Below are 22,148 nucleotides of genomic sequence, written 5' to 3' on the forward strand. Positions count from 1 at the left end.
CCTGTTCCCTATGACAGACAATTCAAATATTTGCTAGACTCAAAGTCAGGAGTACTTGGGCTCAAATTCTACCCCAGACACTAAGTAGTTGTGTGACCCTGGGGAGACCATGTCATCTTTTTTGTCCTCAATTCTTGTCTTTGTTCTCATTTCTTCAATAAGAAAGTTGGGCTATTATGTGGCTTATAAAATGATTCCTTCTAACTCTAAATCTATAATTCTGCATCTCCCCCCACCAAGTTTTCTCTTCCCTAGACTAAATGTTCCTAGTTCCTTCAAGAGACCCTCATATGTCACTGAATCGAGACCCTTCTCCATCCCTGGTTGCCTTCTTTTAGCTACTCCCCACTTCTGACCATCCTTTTCCAGACCTGAATACGGTCCTCTAGATGTGATCTGATTGGGGTGCAATATGGTGGCACTATCACCTCTTTATTCTGAAACCTCTTTCTTCCACTTGCAGCCTTGAATTGTACTTCATCTGCTTATTAATCGAACTGTCTTACTGTGAATTATTTCTATTGTGGAAGCCCCAGCTGGATTTACTTTAAAATAAGAGTGTAGAAATATCAGTGTCATGTTTTCAGACCAGGTAAGCATGAAGCTATTTTCTCATTTTTGCCCAGTCTTCACACAAACCAATCCTTTTTTTTTTCTTAAAAAAGCCACAAATTTCTATGTGGTTAAAGAAAGTAAAAATTTATTTAAGTTTTTTTCTGCGCACTACAGTTCAATATTTCAACTCATATTAAGGAGTGAGGTGAAATATGAAGAGTTAATATTACCTTTTCCCTTAAATGTTAATTTATTTCACATCATAAGAAAGTTTCATAATGAAAAAGAATTCTGGCAAGCATGATTCTAAATTCCATATTTTTCTATCAGCTCTTTTGCTTTAGAAATATAGGCATTCATGGCATCTTCCTTTGAGAGACCTGAAAAGGAAAGAAACAGATTACCTTTGCTAATCTTCTGGTATACCAAACAAGAAGTATATGTTTCCCAATTTAACAATTAAGCACCTTTTTGGAGGTTCCATGCTTCCCACTTGGCTTTGCCCTTTAAATCTAGCATTCCTGGACACTCTGCCAAAACAAACACAGAGGTTTTTTTAAGTTTACATTTTTATTAGATGGTATCATCACTGTTGTTCAAAATCCCAAATGTTGCCCAATTAAGAAATGTGTAGGTACCATACCGATGTCAATGTCTCCAACAATTGATTGTTTGTAGAGTCCATAGAGTTCTTTGAGTTCTTCATCATTTGGCCTGGTTTTTAGCTTCCTGACATCTTCAGCAGTGTTATGAAAATCATTCTGAAAAGAGAGGGGAAAGAAAATCACCCAGTGGTACATTTTCTGTCTCTAGGCAGAGCATGGTATCATTTGTATGAGCCTAATGAAATGCAGATGCAAGGAAACATTGGACTCAAGGAAAATGGACTCAAATGCTTAACTGGCTCTTTAATTAAACTCTAAAGTATCCATGTTAAGGAAGTATTCTGTCTAATTCTACCTAATTATGTACCTGCTGCTGTCTGCTTTGCAAACGTTAAAGTGCCATATAAAGCACATTACTGTTATTATTATCCCTTATATTGATAAAAAAAAAAACGAAGGGACGAGTGATACTAAGCCCCTCTGCTGCTAAAGCCTGGGCCAAATTAAGGAAAACTATAACCTTCAAGTAAACCTCATTATAGGCACTGATCTTCCTTTCTTCACCCTTCTATCCCTCCACTGTGGAGTCAACCATCTTGCGTTGTTGATTCCCTTCTGATCCCCTTTCTAGCTCCCCTCTCTATATGGTCTCCCATTAGAATCTGAGCTTCTTGAAGGTAGGGACTGGCTTCTCGGCCTGCCTTTACATCCCCAGCACTTTGTACTGTGCATAAATAAAATTGCGCATAAACAGTAACTGGCATATAGTAAGGACTTAATAATTATAAATAATAATATAATATTAATATTATGTATTACATAATAATAATAAATAACTTAATAATAATAAATGCTCTTTCTGTCTGAGTGGCAAGAACAATGGAATGATTGGGAATTGGGAGAGACTTGGTTTTGAAGGTAACTAGCTGACTAATTATTTGGCTTCTCTGAGCCTTCACTTCCTCATCTGTAAAGGGAGAAGAATACTTGCAATACAGGCCTCTTATAAGGAAAGCACTTTGCAAACTTTAAAGCATATGTAAGTGATAATAATAATTTATTATATAATATATAGTTATTGTCCAGATAATTTTTCCCTTATTTCCTTTACAAAAGGAAATTAGGCATCTTTTACATGTTTATGGGTTAGATATGCATTATTGGTACAGTATATTCTTTCGCAAAGATAGGGATAGGATGAAATTGTTTTCATTAGGTTCATGTTTATTTAGAACTGATTGCTCTAAACCCTTATCTTCTATGTTCTATGATCTCCTTAAAAGTAAATTCTGGTGCCCTCATTTGAAAGTTTGGTTTATTAAAAGAACACTGAGAAATATCTGAATTTTCTTTACTGCAATCTTAAAAGCAAGGAACAAGAAAAAAGGGGAGAGCATTCAACACAAAGTTGCAGCACCTCAATGTAAACAGCCGTTCTTTGTAAATAATGAGGATATGCTTGAATACAAAATGTCCACGAGTGTTATAAGTGGGAAAATTATTATAACATCTGAAACTAGTAACATTTCCCATAATTAAATTAACAAATATCTCCCTGGTAGCCTCAATTTTCCTAGAGCCATTCTCCTTAAGTGAATAAATTAGTTTTGATAAAAGATCTAAAATTTGAGGTTTAGTTGAGATGTAGGACAAAAAAAGATACTATCCTTACCCTTCCCTCAAGATATTCTAAAGAAAGAAACTGATCCATTTCTTAAATGTAGTTAGCCTTCAAACTAGTCCAAAGACTTTTAATAATCATCCTTGTATAAAGATTTTTAATTTTTTTATTGAAAAGCTTAGTAAGTAGATTCCTAGAATAGGAAGGAACCTTCACTGTCATTTAGTACAAGCTCCATCCAATATAGGAATTCCTTCTACCTTCCCTGAAAAATGGCTATGCTTGGCCACTCTCTCAAGGAGAGCTCATTACTTATAACGGTCCAGCCCAGTATGCTATTCCAGTCTCACTAGATAACAACACATGTGGGGGTGAGAAGTGGAGGAGTATGGTATAAGAGCAGAAAAAACAGGAAGAAGACAGGTTATAAAGGACTTTAAATGCCAAACAAAAATTGTGTATTTGATCCTGGATATAGTAGGGTACCACTGGAATCTATTGAACAGATAACAAATATGGTTAGACCTATGTTTTAAGAAGATGACTTTGTTAGCTGACTGGAGGATTTGACTGGAGCAGACGAAAGGAAGATTAATTATCAGGCTATTGCCTGAAGTGATAGTGATAAGGGTCTATACCAGAGTGATGGCAGGAGTAGAGGAAAGAAGAGGGCATATGTGAAGTTCATAAATGTTGCTACTTCCTTTTAGTATTTCTTTTATGACATGATTTCCAGATCAAGCCTAGTTACCAATCTCTAGATGCCTTCTGCTATTTACTTTGTTAGGAAATGTAATCTTTTTTTTTTTGGCAGGGCAATTGGGGTTAAGTAACTTGCCCAAGGTCACACAGCTAGTATACATGTCAAGTGTCTGAGGCCAGATTTGAACTGAGGTCCTCCTGACTCCAGGGCCGGTGTTCTACTCACTGCACCATCTAGCTGCCCCGAGGAAATGTAATCTTAAATTTAAAAGGACATAGGAAGTAATTTTCTATCTGCCTCACAAATGCATAAGGAAAAATGAGAAATATTTTTATGTCAACTTTGCAAAAAGCTTTCAAAAATAACTAGTCCCACAAAGATTCTGACCTTGCCCTCAAAACTTGCTGTCCACTACTCCTATCTCAAGAAGATAAAAAAAAACATTTAGAAAATGACACAAAAAGGAAAGAATTAAGCAAAATGACACATTATAAAATAAGCAGAAGGGAGAAGAAACTTCAGAAGAGGGCACGGCCTGTGTGTCCATGTACAATATAAGTTCATTGTTTTGTATATCAGCTCCTTTTTTCTATTCTTATTTGAATTAATGAGAAATAAATGAAATGAATTAATGAAGAGGTATTTATTAAGTGCTTATTATGTGCCTGGCACTATACTAAGTGCTGGGGATGCAAATGTAAGCAAGAACTATCAGTCCCTACCTGGAAGGAACTTCAGTTCTAAGAGAGAAGACGATGTATAAAAAGGGAGCTAAAAAGGAACTGGGGGTATGCACTGGGTTGCCTATGGAAATGGCTGGGAACTGTAGCCTGATTTTGAGCAAGAAGAGGCAAAAGGTTACCTATCAAGGCTTTTGTAGAGTCCAAGCTCCAATAGGGGAGGGATGGGGAAGATCACCAGAATATAGGTGTCACTGCGTAGAAATGAATGTTTATGCTTGTGGGGAGAGGAGGAGGAGGGAAGGAAGAGGAGGAGGAGGAAGAAGAAGTGGAGGAGGAGAAGGAGCAGAAGAGGAGAAGAAGAAGAGGAAGAAGAAGAAGAAGAAGAAGAAGAAGAAGAAGAAGAAGAAGAAGAAGAAGAAGAAGAAGAAGAAGAAGAAGAAGAAGAAGCAGCCTAGAAAAAGCATTTGCACATACACTGGGAATTTCTCCATAATATGAAGAAAAAAGAAAAGGGAAGACATATAGGACTACTGCTCAGTCCACTTCCTGGACCCAGGAAGATTCCTGGAAATTCAGTATACTTAGTAACCAACTGATATTATTTCTGATCCAATGTCTAATTAGAATATGCGAATCTTGAAATCATCTTCCCTTGCCTCCTCATGGAATCGAGGTGACCTTGAATTCCTGAAGGCTATGACAAGCTCCAACAAGTCATGGTAAACTGGAAGAGCCCAGCAATGCATCATGCCTGCATCTGGAGACCAGCACAACTAAGTGAAGAGAAGCTCCTCCCAAACATTAGCCTCCAGAAATAGACTTAATTTACAATAGGGACTTGTGAAGATTGTCTGTTCCCTCACAGAGGGGCTCTGATCTGCATCAAGGGAAGCCCACAGAAATGAACTTATTGACCTTTGAAGTTAGAAGTCAATAGGAAACAATTTATCCATATATGAGTTCAGCCTTGCCCTCACTAATTGCAGTCAATCTTTCTCCTCTTCTCTGTGTAATTTGTAACCCTCTGCCTAAAGACACGCTCTAAAGGGTTATCTGCCAGTGACTAATTCCAGTACTTAGTTTTGGGTTCAACTCCTTAGAAGAAAATCTAACTTCAGTTTCCCTTAGGTGACTCCCATTTGCCCAATGTAGCTTTTAGCTCTTTTAGTTTAGGTCTTAGCCTCTTAGTGATATTACTTAATTTTTATCATATATGATATAATTACATAAGTACACAATATAAAATATAAATATAATATAAACATATATGTACATGCCTTTTTAAACTATACGTTGGATGATATTATGTCACTTATATTATTTCCACTTTAAATTTTTTCTCTTTAATGGGGTCTAGGAAATGCCCATATAAGTTGGGGCAGATGATAATTTGTGCAAAGCTTGAACGCAGACAAGAGGGATTGCTTCTTTAGAGTCCCTTAGCATGACACAGTGGAAAAAGCAAGGGCTCTGGAATCTTTGAACTGTGTAGACTTCGATCATCCATTTATAAGAGACCAGAGATTCTCCCTTAATGTTAGTGTCTTCCCTGTACAATTTTCTCCAACACATCCCATCCATATCTTGTTGGTACTTCTTTGTTTGAACGCTATCTCCATTAGACTGTGAGCTCCTTGAGAGCAGGGGCTATTCTTGTCTTTCGTTGTGTCCCCAGAACTTTGCACAATTTCTGGAATATGGTAGGTATATAACACATGCTTATTGGCTTGACTTGTGACCTGGTTTTAGGAAAGGATTCCCTCTATGTCCTAGGGCTAAAGACGTTTTTTACAAAAATCGGTCATGGCTTAGGATATAAAAAGCTCACAAAGAAAGGCAGCAAAGCAGAAATATTGTGCGTCAATGAGCAAAATGCAATAAAATTAAATTAAGGTCCTCTGAAAAAAATATTGAAAATATTTTGAAAACTAAATAACTTATTCCTAATAAATTGGTAGGTCAAAGGAAAGATGCTAGCACTAACAGATAATTTTATTAAAGATGATGACAAGAATGAGACAACATACCAAAATGTTGGGGATTCAGCCAAAGCAATCCTTAAAGGAAAATTCATATCTCAAAACCCTTTCATTGACAAAAGGAGATGGGACAGATCAATGAACTGGGAATGCAACAAAAAATACCAGGAAGCCAAAAATTAAAGGAATGATATTTTGTCTTTGTATCCCCAACATTTAACAAGGTGCCTGGCACGTAGTGAATGCTTAACAAATGCTTGTAGACTGACTGGCATACTTTAATATATACCCTGACCCCTCAGGTTTATTTTAATAAACATTGATAGAAGTGGAAATTGTTCTGTTAAATCTTCAGCCACAGGAAATATAGAATGTGAAGATTACATCATGATGGATCATTAATTTGTGGTTAGCTACCTAAATAAAACACTACTTTTAGCCAAAGGCATCAGCTAAGCCTGAAGCCAGGGGTAATATACCTTATAGTTGATATGCGGTTGCCTAGCTCAGACGTGAAGCATCAGATAAAAAAAAAAAACAGGGAATCAAATATATAGTTCAGCTGAGATGTTTACCCACTTTAAAACATATGATCAAGTACTAAAGATGAAAAAGTCTCCTGAGGATTTCTTGATGTCAGATTTTTTTTTTAAAAGATCATGTACTCAATTGTGGGCCAAACTACTTATGCTAATTCAGTGGTGGGACGCCTGTGGCCTCGAGGCCACATGTGGCTCTCTAGGTCCTCAGGTGCAGCCCTTTGACTGAATCCGCTGTGTTCAGAGGGCCACATGTGGCCTCGAGGCCTAAGGGTCCCCAACCCTGCTCTAATGAATTCTCCAGGTCTCGCTTCTTTCCACAGGATGAATTCAAACTGTTGGCTTGTCTATCTTCACAAGGCAAAACTCTGAGTCGCTCTAGTTTAGCCTGTTGGATATCCTTCACACACTGTACTTGCTTTTTTTATCCAACAAATTAAGGGATAGAGAAAAGGAGCAAGGCACAGCTGTCATTACTGACTGTTTCTTTTCATTAAGAAACCTGCCCAAACGGTTTAAGTTTCGTTTCATTGAGAAAACAGTATAAAACTTTTTGTAGTGGTCACCAGCCTCTCATTCACTTTGAAATCTAAACCCCAGGTTGGATCCTAACTTGGGGGGAGGGAGAGTCTAATCTGTAATTCCTACAATTTCTTCAGAATAGAAAATTCTGTGTTAAGAAAACCCCCTCAATAAATACAAATCAGCAACTGCTTTCCATTTTATAGTCTTAAAGAGGTTCCCTGAGAATACTGAGTTGTCTCAGATTCAACACCCAGATTTTTACCAAAGGCTGGATTTCAATATAAGTTTTCCTGATTCCAAGGCCATTCCCTATCCACTGTGCCATGCAGCCTCTCCTGAATAATAATATTGCTGTTTCTATCACAACGATTAGGAATACCTTTATGATAAATTTCAATTCCAAATAATATCTAAGAATTGGCTATGTCCTAGGCTTCCCCACTTGTCTTTTGAAATGTATATGTAACCAATGTTATGTCCAAATGCTATTTACAATCATCACACATTAACAATGCTTTCTTATCTGTTTTTTCTCCTGATGGAGTCCATAAATCAGCATTCTTAACAGTATGTTAAAATAATTGGTGTTATTATTCTACTATTAAAGGTTGAATTCCATGACTCACGGGGGTGTGGAGGTGATACTGAGTTCTTCAAATCTATGCCCAGAGGAATTCAAGCTCTAACAGGCCCTACAAAACTGGAAAAGCAGCAGGCTCAGGCCTGATAATAGACCATATGTGTGTTGTCACAGAATCACAGAATCTTAGCCTTGACTGTTCATCTAGGCCAACCCATACTTATATAAGAATCTTCTTTACAACCTGTTCCAATAAATGGTCATCTAGCCTTTGCTTAAATTTCTTGAGTGAGGAAGAACCAACTACCTCCTGAGTCAACCAATTTTACTTTTGAATAGAGCCTGCAGGAGGTCCTTCCTTATAAGACACCTAAATTGACCTATCTGCAACTTCTATCCATCATTCCTAGCTGTGCCTTTTGGAGCCAAGAAAAATAAGTTTGATGATTATAATAACGACAATATTAATAATAGCATGTACGTGGTACTTTAAAATTTGTGAAATGCTTTTGATGAATGGTAAAAAAGCATTTATTAAGTACTTACTATATACAAAGCATAACCGTGGGAGGTAGGTATATTATTATCTCTGTTTAGCAAATGAGGAAACTGAGGCAGATAGAGGTTAGGTGATGTGCCCAGGGTCAAACAGCTAGTAAGTATCTGAGGCAAGATTTGAACTCTGATCTTTCTGACTCCAGACCCAGTGCTCTGTCTATCATGTTCCACTTCTATCCTCAAATCTTTTCTTCTCCAAGCTAAGCTTTCCTATTTCCTTCAAGCAGTCCTTGCATAGCATGGTAAAAAAGTAAGCAAAATCATATGGGATTTAAACTCAGGACCACACATACCCAAAGCTAGACTCAGACCCTTATACCAGCATGGCTACTACTCATTTCCAAGGCTAAGTTGGAGGAGCTATGTTAGGGTCTATTCTAGCCAGCACTAATGATTTGCTGCTCTGTCCCAAAGATGCTGAAGACCCCAATATATTCAGTACTAAACCAAAAGCCCTTAGTGAATATTGGACTGCTTACTGCATCGTTAGCATGCCCTTGAGTCTGGTGACTGGCTCAGGAGAAATGAGTTAAATGAGAAATGTAATCTGTGAGCATAGTAATGGCAACTTTATTCTCTGTTTTGCCGTGAAGTCCCTTGTGGGCTCATGTTCAACCTTTACGGGAAGAAGCCCTAGAATCCAGACAAAGCCATGAGAATATATCCAACAAATGTACAAAATCAGCATGGGATGAGTCAGACTTCCTCCCAATTCCTTATCTCCCTCCTTTGCTCACTCAGTGGATTGTAATGCTCAAGGATGCTACAGCATAGACCTAGAAAAGGAATTAACAGTTAACAATTTGTGGCCTCACCAGTCACTCCCCTAAAGCCCCAGGGAAATAGGGGAAAACATTTAAACATTACTGACACATGTCAGAGATGGATCTTTCCCTATATAAAAAAGGAAGAAGCTGGGGAACCATATTTATTCCTGTCTCCCCACCCCGCCCCAGCTAAAACATCAATTAAACAAAAGCTAAAATCATATTTGGCAGACAATCCCCAGCATTCAAACGGGTAAGAGTAAATAATTCCATTAAGCAACTAAATTCATTCATCCACTTTGGGATACACTTTGTAGCTAACTTATTCTAACAAGCTCATCAAGTTATAGCTTAGCTCTTAATCTGTTTGCCTCAATTTCCTCATTTGCTAAATGAGGATAATAACCTCCCATGGTTGCTATGAGGGTAAAATAAGATAATATTTATAAGACTGCTTTGCAAGCCTTAAAGTACTACATAAATGCTATTATTATAATCACTATTAATACTTAAAATCAGATGTTCTACAGGGCCATACTGAGATTCTTTTAGGCCCAACAGAGCTAATTGCCCTTTCAAGGGCTTGACTTTCAAATTTGTCAGACCAAAATTACATTTTTCCTATTCCACAATATGGAATTCAGGGGTTTTATCCAAGTATGTATCCAAATGCATAAGCACAGACTCATAAGTTCATTGAGTTAGAGCTAGAAAGGGTGTTGGAAGAGGATGTTGATGACTTATATTTATATAGTGCATTAACGTTTACCAAGCTTTTTACAAGTATTATTTTATTCTCATAACAACCCTGGGATGTGGGTGCTATTATTATCTTCATTTTACAGTTGAGAAAACTGAGGCAGACAAAGGTAAAATGACTTGCCCAGGGTAACAAAGCTAATAAATGTCTGAGGACAGATTTGAACTCATATCTTCTTAATGCCAGATCCAGCTGGTTATATGCTGTGCCACCTACCTTGGAGGGCACTGAATTCAACCCCCCTCATTTTGCACATGAGGAAATTGAAGCACAGAGGTTAAGTGACTTGTCCAGGGTCACACTGCTAATAAATGTTTAAGGCAAGGTTTGAACTCAGGCCATCCCGAACTCCAAGTCCAGAACCTTACCTATTATTTTTACCTCACCACAAGCTCCTTTTTAAGGAATGTTGACTCCATCCACAAGCACCTTTTGTGGCCTGGGTCTGAGGTAGCCCTCGTGTGAGCAAAAATTACAAGTCAATTTCTTGATCCTTCACAATAGGAACTGGCAGTTTTGTCTTCTATGCATTTAGGACCAAGAGTATATGGGATGCCTTTTTAATTAACAATTCAGTATCTGGGCACTTTAAGGCCCTTTTTTAAAAAAAAACTGTATCTCCCTCTCCCAGACTGGAAGTTCAGTGGCCACTTACAGCCTGATCCCCAAACTGAACAGCACAGGTCTGTTTTATTGGCCTAGACTAGCCAGTTTGGCCCTCCTCGGGCAGTCTGATGGCCTGCTTTTAACTCCATTGCAGCCAGAATTTTCTATCTCAGATGACCAATCAGCACCAGCATCCCCCAGATGCAGAGAATACAGATACATGTCACCACACCTGGCCAACTGGGTCCTTCTCAGAGAATTCGGCTATGAGTTGGTCAGTGGCAATCTAATCCTTGCCAAAGGCTTGAATGAGAAATTTAATATTTGAGAGAGCCATTCTAATAAACACATTATTCATGTCTTAAAATTCCTAGATCATCATCAGAAATCAATGGCTTTAGAACAGGTTAACTTAGTGCCCAATAGAAATGACTTCACTGATATTCTGGGTTATGCTCCATAAAAGGCAAAGTGATTATCCAGAATATTGATACAAGAACATGTAAGCAATATTTGTGCACCTTCTATGGAACGGTGCTTGGAGGTGATTGTCTATCACATTACCTAATGCCCCTATATAAGAATATTCTTCTTTGAATCCAGTTCCAAGAAAAAATTTATCTCTGATAAAAGAAAACATGCAAGTTTGTCTGTAATTAAGAATGATAAAATATAACAAGTTCCTGTCTTCAAATTAACTGCCAGGAAATTTGAGGCTAAATTTGGCATTCAGCTGTAGTAGGTAGCTCATTTTAAGTGCCAAGTAAAAGCTGCCCTTTTGATTATTTTTTTCTACATGAATTTTTAAATGTCTTTTTTGAAGTGCATAATGTAGTATGTAGTGAAAACAAGTAAATAAATTTTTAAAAATACCACATAATGAATATGATTACTCAGTCTATGGACTGTCCCTTTTTTCTTTTCCTCCCCTTCATCTCTTCTAACACCTGTTTTTTGTCTGCAAATCTCTCTCAACAGGAAAGAGGCACTCTAAAACTTCAGACAGTTCCCAATTTACCAACAGCTTGTCTTCCGAAAGTTGGTAAATCACTTATTTGGGACCCCAACCACATTTCCCAGGTGAAATGTAAGTGTGGCTTATCTTTGCCCATGTAACTGAAAATACCATATACTGAGTTGTACTAGGGTTGTTGCCACCTGAATTAGTGGAGAGAATACATGTCTGGACAAAATCACAGATCCTTGAAGTGCTGAAACATGAATAACTGGAATTGTACTATGTTGTGAGTTTTAATGTCTTGTACGGGACAGGCTAGGAAACTAGTTTTCAGTTCTCATTATTTTTATAGGGACTCAGTACACAGAAATGTACCCCTCCCAGCAGCATTATAGTCAAGGGAGAGCTTGGCTGCCTGCAAGAAAGGAATCTTCCTTCCCAACCACTGTAACAACCATGAGCTGCCTGGGGAGAAAGTACTTCTGTGTTGTGGTGGAAGGAGAATCTCTTGCCATGTGACATAAAGTAAGGATTACTTAGTTATTTTAAAGAACCGTGATTTTGTTGGTATAAGTATGCTTGGGACCAATGCCAATCTCAAACCCTGATCTTCAAAATTGCTGTGACCAGAAATTCATCTTTTCAAAGGCTGGGAAAGAAAGTTAGGAGGGATAATAAAATATTGGATGGCGGAGTCAGGATCTAAAAGATCTTGGCAGGTTAGAATAGTAGGCTGGATGTGAGATGAAATTTAATAGGGATAAATATAGTCATACATCCGAGTTAATGAAGATTAACTGGGGGTACTACAGTACAGTAGAGTGATTCTCGATTTTGAGTTGGAGGACCTGAATTTAAATCCCAGCTCTGCCACTTACTACCATTGTGACCTTAGGCAAGTGATCTCTCTGGGCCTCAATTTCCTTATATCAAAATATGGAGGGAGGAGAGGCTGAGCTACAAGGCTTCTGAGGCTACTTTCATGAACTTCATATGTACAAGATGGCAGAGGTGTGATTAGAGAACATTTACATGATAATTTTGTGGTATATTTGAAAGGAGTTGCAAGTTATACATAGTAGATTTGCAGTTTCATGTGCAATCATCTTTCTTTTAATTGTACTGTTATGGAAATGCTTATTTTATTCCATAAATTAAAAAGAAAAAATTTAAAAAACAAATTAAGTCAAAAAAATTTAAAAATGAAAATGATCTGGGGGTCTTAGGGGACTGCAATTTCAATATAAGCCAATAGTGGCAATGATTGGCTGACTTAGGTTGGAAGTATGATGTCCAGGATTAGGGAGGCCAGGACTCTGCTCTATGCTACCCTAGTTGGAACATATGTAGGATATTGTGTTCAATTCTGGATACCATGTTTCAAGAAGCTGCAGAAATATGCAGAGGAGGGAGGACCAGAGTGATGAAAAGCTTTGAGATCATTTCATATGAAGCTACATTGAAGGAACTAGGGATGTTTAGCCAGGAGAAGATTTAGGAAGAATATGGAAGCTAACTTCAAGTACAGTATTTGAAAGGTTGCCATGTGAAAAGGGTATCTGACTTAACCTTGTTGGCTACAAAAGGAACTAGGAACAATGCATGAAAGTTTTGAAAAAGCAAATTTAGGCTTTCCATAAGGAAAACTGCCTAATGCTTTGAGCTATCCAAAAGTGGGGATAGTGAGCTCCGCCTCCTTGGAGGTTTTCAAATGAACTTCTTGTCAGGTTTATTGTAGAGAGGAATCTTGTTCAGATATGGATCGAAATAGATTCCCTCTAAAAGCTCTTCCAACTGAGACTCTCTGATGGGGGAAGTCACCAGCTTCCAAGGCAGTTCAGTCCATTTTGGGACAGCTCAAAGAAGGGAGGTAGGAGAAGCTTACCCAGTGTCTGCTGGAGCATACCAATGAGCAAATTGGGCTTATGCTGCCAGCTCTGTTTTCAACCTAACAATCTGTTACTGTTTTCCTGAGTTCCTATGTCCTCTGGGGTGTTTGCTTTCATTACCCATGTTGGGGTTTGCAGCTATATTCTAACTGGCAGGAAGATGTTCAAAAAAATTCATCTCTTCCCATCAGTCTTGGTAAAATCAAGGGTTGCTTTTACAGGTTATGTGTGATAATTCAGGGTTTTTGGAATTCTCTTTAATTTATGTCGGACAAAGAGATACCTTTTGTTCATTAGCAATTTACATGGAGGTTGGGTAGAGGGAAACACAGATGAACCTAAAACTCATCTTATCAGCTATGTACTCAAACAAGCAGTCATCCAGGATGGCATCATCTTCCAACAGGAAAATCAGTAATTCATCCAACTTCACTACCTCGTTAACAGAGTTTATAAAAGACTTGGTAAGAGAGAAGACAGAAACTATCGTTTGAACTAAGGTGGAATTTGGGGTCACGACTGTGTTGAGTTATTCCTTCTCATCTCCACATATGGGTTATTCTAAAGAGCAGATTATAGAAAGAAACACTCTAGAGGAACAATTCAAACCATCTTCTTCAATTCTCACTAAGTGATCATATTCACCTTGGCAATTAACTAGCAGAAAATCAACAAATTGATTGCAACTCTGCAATTATGCCGATGGGAAGGTAAAAGGGGAGGATAAGGTTTCAATGGAAACTGCTTAGCCAAAATCAACTCTAGAAAGACTCTTTTTGAATATTATGTTCATAGATATTCCTAATACTTAAATGGCTTATTAAAGGTGAAAAACAGTGTAATAGAGGCACCTGAGGATAATGAAAAAAATAACTGAATTTGGAATCAGAAGACCAAGCCTTAATCTTGTCTGTTACTGTCTATATTACTGCCTTCTCTCTCATGCTTAATTTGCAAAGGAGCTTGTTGGTTCAAATTGTCTCTAAGGTACCTTCTTTTTTAGCTCAAAATCCTATGATCCCAGTTACCAGTTTGTGTGTGTACCTTTCTTTTCTGTAGTGCTAATGGTCTTTGATATTCTATGGTAAAAGTGATCTAAGTAAATGGAATTATGATCAATTTTCAAATGGAATCCAAGCAAATTGGCCTCCAAAAAAAAGTAGAGATTGCAGTAAAAGACACTTGCTTCGACATTGTAAAATGGAGGCACTTTCTGCAGGACTTGGGTTTTTTTGGGTGGGAATTTACTGAAGTGGGGAAAGGGTGAATGTATGCAGACTAGGAAATGAGTGATGAAGACAATTGCATAATCTCAGAGAGAAATTAATTTGCTTGGTATTGCTTTGTCTGGAAAACACTTATTCCCTTGTTTTCCTGCAGGAACTGGTAGCACCATAATGGGGGAGGGAGAAGTAGGCAGGCACTAGAGTTCAGAGGCCAATTTAAGGCATCCAGTCAAAACAAGAGTACATTGGAAGGCATCCCTTCACAACTGCTGAGGCCTAGGACTCTGACTCTCTGTCTCTGTGTCTCTGTCTCTATGTCTCTGTCTCTCTGTTGCTCTCTCCCTCTCTTTCTGTCTCTGTCTCTCTCTCTCTGTCTCTCTCTGTCTGTCTCTGTCTCCGTCTGTCTGTCTGTCTCTCTCTCTGTCTCTGTCTCTCTCTCTGTCTCTCTCTGTCTCTCTGTCTCTCTCTGTCTCTCTCTCTCTCTCTCAAGGTCAGCCTGAGCAGAGAGGAATTAAAGCCCTCCTCATCCCTCCTAGTCTCCCTTTAGAAAGCCACATATAAATGCCTTTCAAATGTCCCTTACATTAATTGAAACTAGGGTTTAAAGATCCTTCCTCCCCTCTCCCTTCCCTCTCCCTCCCCTCCCCAAGTACCCAGTTGGCAGTAGAGAGCATAGGGGAACTCGGAGCTGCAGCCCACCCCCTTTAAGAGTTGTGGGTTTGGGTTGGCACAGCTCCAGAAGCCTGCGCTGTCCTAGATGTCTGAAGTCGATGGACTCCTGCTAGCGGGCCTGATAAAGTATTCCGGGCATCCCGGGCATCCTGGCATCTCGGGCATCCCGGCATCTCGCAGGTGAAACAAGGCTGGGAACTGGGCCAGAGCAGGGCAGGGCCCCTGAAGCTCCAGAATACAAGGTCCTGACGGAAGATAGCGACCCAGGAGGGGCCAGATCCCGCCGACCCCCCATTCTGCCTTCCATATGGTTCGTAGCAGATGCGCATCCATAGAGGGCACTGACAGCCTCCCGGGCCGCCAGTTTTACCTGCAGAGACATGACTTCGGCGCTACTTCCCCAAGCACCAGGCTTCGGCTCCCGAGGCAGCGGCTGCTTACGCGGTCCTGGATGGACAGCTCTCCCCCATCCCCCCTGGCTTCCCAGCCCCTTCTTAAAGCCCCGAGGTTACCCTGGGAGGCACGGCCCCGGGCCTCCGATTGGCCCGGAGGCTTGTGACTCGGTGCCGGAGGGAGCTGAATGACATCAGCACCCGCCCCCCCCCCCACCTGCTAGGGACACTGGGCGCTGCTGTTGCCGCCGCTATCCTTCGGTCTCTTGGGGCTGGAAGGAGAAGGAACCTCAGGCTGCCAGCTGTGCCAGTGGCAACAACAGAAAAGCTGTAGGGACCGCGGGGAAGAAGCTCAGCGAGTCTGTGAATGTCTCTCTATTCTTGGCTTCCATCCTCGAACTTCTCAAGGGTTTGCGGGCTGGAAGACCAGGGGCACTGACCTCACTTGGGCTCTCTCCTTTTTTTAATTATCTTTTCACCTGGGAGGTTCCTCAAAATAGACCAAGAGTCAAGAGACCTGGACTGAAATCTCAGTTCTGCCACTTGCCACCCTGTGGCCTTACACACAATAATTTCACTACTTTAAGCCTCAGTTGTCTTATCTCCAAAATGATGGAGTACGACTAGGTAAGGTGTTTTTACCCTTTTGTGTACTGGACTCTTAGCAGTCTTGTGAAGCTTACAGACTCTTCTAAGTATTGTTTTTCAGTAATTGAGGGGAATGTTAAATTTCAGTTAGAGATTGAAAGGGGAGAAGATGAATGCCCCATGTCCACGCCCCCATCCACAGACCCTCTGAGGTCTACTGGCAGCCCTCTGATCCCACATTATGAGCCTAGGACTAGATGATCTCTGAATGGGCCCTCCCAACTCTAAATCCAAGACGTCAGGTAGCCTTTGGAGAAGTCAAGCTAGAGTTGTAACAAGAACTAGGCAGGTCAAATGCAACCTCAAATTTTAAAGCTGAAGAATGAAGAACTATCTATGAAATACATCTCAATAATCTCAAACTTGCCAAGCCACTATAATAAACAAACTAGGACCACAAAAAGGGAACATCATCAGTAGCCTGGCCCCTTGGGGATGAAACATTTTTGGCCATGGCCACCCATGAATCATGGAAAAATGTGTTGTTGTTGTTTTTTTTAAATGGCCCTCAGTGCAATGTAACTCCTTTCTGTTTCTGAAGTAATGGTGGCAAATTGGGAGGGAAGGATACAAAAGTACTAAGAATCAGTTTTTAGATTATTAACAAATTTGAATGTACTACAAATGTGACATCCAATGTGGACAATGAATGGACACATTGCTTGAGGGACTTTTGACCAGCAAACCTGTCTCATGCTAAGGGACTGTTGAAAGAAGAATGACAGAGTAAGAGAACTGGAAGCCAAAGGAAGGCCTTGGAACAAGAAAGAGAAAGCGATGAGGAGAAAAGTGGCCACTTTGAATCACTAGCAAAGAATCCCTTAGGCTGAGATGGTGTGACAAAATTATGCAGAGGAGACACAGCTAAGTACTGTGTTGCTACAACCATTGGGACTCCAGAGACTGGAGCCAGTGATCCATCATACCTAGAATCTATTCTTTTCTCTCTCTCCCAGCCTGATACCCCTCCCTCTGTCTTTGTGGAAGGCTAACCTCTCTCTGTTTATGGGAAGTTTAGTTACCTTACTGTTTTGTCTCTTATACTAGCAACTGTGATAAAAGCTGTTAACTACTGCATTACTAATTTATATGTGTTATTGCTTGGAAAGCAGTGGAGAGGGGCAATTGTGGCTTTGTAAGGAAGGGAAAGATAGAGATTTAAAACTGTAAGTACTTTTTGCCAGGATTCCACTGACTGGGGGATCAAAGCTCTAGAAGAAAACTGTTAATTCTTGGTTACAATTTCCCAGGTCAGAGATAGTATCCAAAAAGGCAGTATGAAATAGGCAGTATGAAAGCTTGATTTCTTCCTGAGGGTTTGAGTAACTTGGAATAAATATTCTTATGCCAAGAATCCTTTAAACAACGAACCAACCAATCAACAAACACTTATTAAGCACCTATGTGCCAGGCATTGTCCTAAGCACTGGGTATACAAAAGGAGGCTAAAGACAGTCCCTTTCCTCAAGGGGCTCACCATGAAATGAGGGAGACAACAAACAAACAAATATATACAAACTATATACAGGATAAATAGGAAATAATAAGAGAGGGAAGGCACCAGAACTGAGTGTTTAAGAAAAGTTTCCTATAGAAGAAGGGATCTTAATTGGGATTTAAAGGAAGTCAGTAGGGGGAGATGAAGAGGGAGAGCATTCCAGGCATGAGGAACAGCCAGAGAATGCTGGGAACTGAAGGATGCTGTGCCTTGTTCCTGGAACAGCAAAGAGGTCAGTGTCACTGAACCAAAGAGTATGGTATGTTGAGGAGTAAGGTATAAGAAGACTGGAAAGGTAAGAGGCAGATATTTATGAAGGATTTTTAACATCAAGCAGAGGATCTTATATTTGAGCCAACTGGAGTTTATTGAGTAGCAGGGAGAGTGACATGGTCAGACCTATGCTTTAGGAAAATCACTTTAGTGGCTGAATAGAAAATGCTAGCCTGAGGGAGTGGAAGGATGGTGCTGTCTTCTACAGTAATAGGGAAAGTGGCAGGGGGAGTTTAGGAGGGGAAGGACAAACAATGATTTGGATGGCCCAACTGTCTGGGCATCACTGAGGTAGGACCTCCACCATCTTTGTTACCTGGGCTTGGTTCAAGAGAAAAATCATTTCTAGAGGAAAGCAATTAAGTGAATAGCCAGAGAAAGTCAAGCCCAAGGGAAGGAATAGCCCATCCACTGGAAGATTAGGGAGTGATCAGAGTAAATGGCAAACTCCTGTTCATCAGCACATTGCCATTACACTACTAGCTAGGTGAAGTATTATGAAAACTTTCACTTGCTAAATAACTATCATTTATTAATGTTAGTATGAGAGTGTCCTCTGGTAGTATAAGAGCTTGATTTTTTTGTCCTGAGTATTTGAGTCACCTTCAATAAATTAGGCTCCCAGCAGAGAGTTCTTTGCTTCTGCTCTGTAGCAAGAAAATCCTTGGCACAGATGTCTCTTTATAATCAGTTGTTGTGTACTGGGAAAGAACTGGGATAGAAGATACAGAGTTCAGCCAAGGGTTCCTTTTTTCCTGCCTGATTCCCTCTCATTTCCTTTCTTATTTAAAGGTGATATCCATTGTGTCTGTATTTGCCCTTCTCATTGGGAAAGACATGGACAAAACTGGCAATCTAACCACCAGCAGCTACCAACCTTTATCTCGTCTCCCTTTCATAGTCAACCCCTTAAAAGATTGTGCTCATTGCTTGCTTTTCCTCACTTCCCACTTCTCAATCTCTAACAACCTAGCTTTTGATCCCATCACTTCAGTGAAATTTCTCTTTACAGGTTTAGCAATGCTCTCCACCACTCATTGCATGGCTTTTCCCCAATCCTCTACTTGTCTGCTCTGCACTTTGTTTGTTTTTTACCCTACTGGCTCCCTCCTCCTCCAACTTCTCTTTTCATTCGACAGTGCTCTATTGTTTCTCCTCCACCCTGTGTAACCACTGCTATCTCATTTGTGAACTACTACATTTCTCCATCCTCCCATGTCTTATTATTCTCTGAGGCTCTGCCCTGAGCCCTCCTCTCTATATACACTCTCCATTGGTAATTTCATCAACTCACATGAGTAGTAATTATCCCTATACAGATTACTTCCATATCTACATGTCCAGCTCTCATCTCTCTTCACCTTCTACTCCCATCTTACCAGCTGCCTGCTCTGTTATATAGTCCCACCTGGATACCCCGTGGGCATTATAAATTCAACATGTCTAAGACTAAATTTATATTTTTACCCCTAAAACCATCTCATTGCTTAACTTCCCTGCTTCTGTTGAGGGCACTGTCATTTCTCCAATCACCTCTCAGGTTCCAACCTCAGAGTCAAGTGGGACGTGGATGATGATCCAGCACAGGAGAAGGGATGTGAAAAGGCTATTAGATTTAGTAATTAAGAGATTGTTGGTGAGTTTAAAAGAAGAGATTTTAGTCAAGTGGTGAGGTCAGAGGTCAGATTGTAACTTGCTGGGGAGCAAATGGGAGGTGAAAAAGTGGATGTGGACAGCTTTTTCCTTTCTTTTTTCTTTTTTGTAAATTTTTTATTGATTTTAAACCTAAATGCAAACAAGAAAAGAAAAAAGAGAATATTTCCATTCCATGTATACAGCAGAACATAAGAGAGGATTCAATATAAAACAGTAGCATTCCTTTTCAAGAAAACCTACATAATAAACACTACACATCATTTTCAAAGCTACCAGATTTACTTCCTTCTAGGTTTTCTTTTGTTTTCTGCTGTGCACTTTCTACTTTATTTACTCCTCTCTCCCTAAAGAAGGCTTCAGTTAAACTCAGATATATGTGTATGCGTGTATAAACATACACACACACATGTATATATATATATATATGTATACATATACACTCATATACATATATGTAAAACCATAGTATGCACATTTACACTTGACATCTTTTTCTCTGGAGGTGGATAGTATCTTCCTTTGTATGTCCAAGTCTTTCTGTGTTCATCTAAATAAACCAGCTCATCATATCCTACACCACCGCAGTATTTCAACATAATCACATCCTGAGAGATTGTCTATGAAAGTCTCCCCTCCCAGTTTTCTGTATTCCCCCTAAACTTGGATACATTGGTTTTGTTTATACAAGAAATTTTTAATTTAAAATAACCAAAAATATCCATTTTACACTTCAACAATGCTCTTGCCTTATAATATAATTTAAGGTCTGACACTGCTTTTTTCCTTTACAGTTTTTCCCCTTGGTTTCTCTGTGGACAGCTTTTTCTAGTAGTCAGTTGAAAGGTAGAAGAGACATAGGATGGATAGCTTGAGGTGAGGAGCAGGGTCAAGGGAAGGTTTTTTTTTTAAGGCCAGGGGCCACCTAAGCATATTTGATGGCAGCAGTGAGGCAGTTCGTAGATAAGAAGTGATGAAAGTTTGGGAGGGGGATGATCAACCAATGTGCCAAGATCCCAAAAGAAACAAAGGGGATTTGCATCAAGGGCACAAGAAGAGGGGGTTGGCTTTAGCAAGAAGAGTGTCCACCTCTTCATCACAGACTGGACAAAAGGAGGAGAGAATAGGGAGGTGATACTGAGGGGTTCAAGGTAGAGTAGAAAACTGAGCAGAAAATATGGGGGTAGGGGGCTCTATTTTTTCTACAATAAGAGGGGAGGGAAGCAGTTGGTAGCAGTACAGGTGACTTGAGGAGATAAGAAGATTTGGAACAGGTGTGGGGGATATGATATCATGTCAATCAGGAACCCAGTTGTGACCATCCTTGTGTGACTGAGGTAGAGTGAAAAGGAAGGTTGGGAGAGTTCAGAACGCTGATTAACTGGGAGGCTAGGGTATTTAAGAGGACATAGATATGGATATTGAAGCTTCTAAGTAGAAGGACTGAGTTTGGAATGGAGATAAAGACTGACAGGTGGCTGGTGGACAGAGTATCCTTATAGAGCAGTTGTGAGAATTGAGATAACCATAAAGTGCTGTAGAAATGGAAATGATCATTATTTGAGCATGAGTTATTTTTACACAGAAGGAGTTAGACCACTGGCTGAATGCCACCCAAACATTGTACAGTTATACAAACAAAAAGTCTAAGATAGAGGGCAGTGTCCCTTCTCCAACACCACAACTATGAGAACCACATACATGTTCCTGTTCATGACGTTGTACTGAAACTTCTCCAGAGGAACTGAGCATAGCTGGGAGGCAGGCTCAAGTTCTCACATGCAGATCTTCAGTCCTGATGCTCTGCTTCCATCTGCTGGTAAAAGCCCTCAGGAAAATGGGAGAAAGTGAAGCTGGTAAACACTTTCTTATTCCCAGAGCCTAGAAGAAAACTGCTTCCTCTCCCCCTTCCTCTCCCCCCCCCCTCCCACCCCAGCAAGGAGAATGTATGCCTGGCCAATTAACCAACTCAGTGAACAGGTAGAGCAAAGAAAAAATGAAATCCACAGAGATCTGCCACCCTTTCCCCAATCCCTCCAGCCTGAATTATTCTCCTTCCCAACTGAATCATTTACCAAACTGGAGAAGTGGAATCCTGTCATTTAAAGAGCTCAGGACCGGGAGAGTCAAGAAAATGTGGTTTTAGTGGAGTCAATGCTACTTGTTTGTTTTATGACCTTGGAAAAGTAATTTCCCTTCCCTTGGTCTCTGTTTTTTCATCTATAAAATGGAAGTGTTCAATAATATAGATTGATTGGGGATCTTTTAAGGGCTCATGTTCTCGAAGTCCATAAATAAATGAACTTGAATTAGATCTCCTTTTCTTTCCCCTGCTCCTTTGTATCCTCTCTTGTAGAATATCTGTGAGTAGTAACTTGGCCAAGTTTGTCCTGGAGGAAGAGGAGAGCCAGACGTTTGTAAAGCCCTTCAAATCCTAGCCCCGTCCTACTTCCCCGGT

At 39.9% G+C, this 22,148-nt stretch overlaps 1 protein-coding gene across 1 annotated transcript; it reads right to left on the reverse strand.

Moving 5' to 3' along the window:
- Positions 1–693: 693 nt before the first annotated feature.
- On the reverse strand, positions 694–15,660 carry ACBD7 (acyl-CoA binding domain containing 7). Its single transcript, XM_036761700.1, has 4 exons — positions 15,597–15,660; positions 1,199–1,316; positions 1,023–1,085; positions 694–935 (listed from the first exon to the last, which is right to left on the reverse strand). The coding sequence occupies exons 1-4, from the start codon at positions 15,606–15,608 to the stop codon at positions 862–864; spliced, it is 267 nt and encodes an 88-aa protein (XP_036617595.1). The 5' UTR covers positions 15,609–15,660; the 3' UTR covers positions 694–861.
- Positions 15,661–22,148: the final 6,488 nt, after the last annotated feature.

This window comes from Trichosurus vulpecula, chromosome 5 (genome assembly GCF_011100635.1).
Source record: "Trichosurus vulpecula isolate mTriVul1 chromosome 5, mTriVul1.pri, whole genome shotgun sequence".
Classification (NCBI taxonomy): domain Eukaryota; kingdom Metazoa; phylum Chordata; class Mammalia; order Diprotodontia; family Phalangeridae; genus Trichosurus; species Trichosurus vulpecula.

What these genes read in the sequence shown, in the direction of transcription:
- ACBD7 (XM_036761700.1), bottom strand. An exon ending in TGTTGGAGACATTGACATCG is followed by an intron (nt 1,086 to 1,198) that starts GTATGGTACCTA and finishes TTGTTTTGGCAG; the next exon opens with AGTGTCCAGGAATGCTAGAT. An exon ending in AGCATGGAACCTCCAAAAAG is followed by an intron (nt 936 to 1,022) that starts GTGCTTAATTGT and finishes TTTCCTTTTCAG; the next exon opens with GTCTCTCAAAGGAAGATGCC.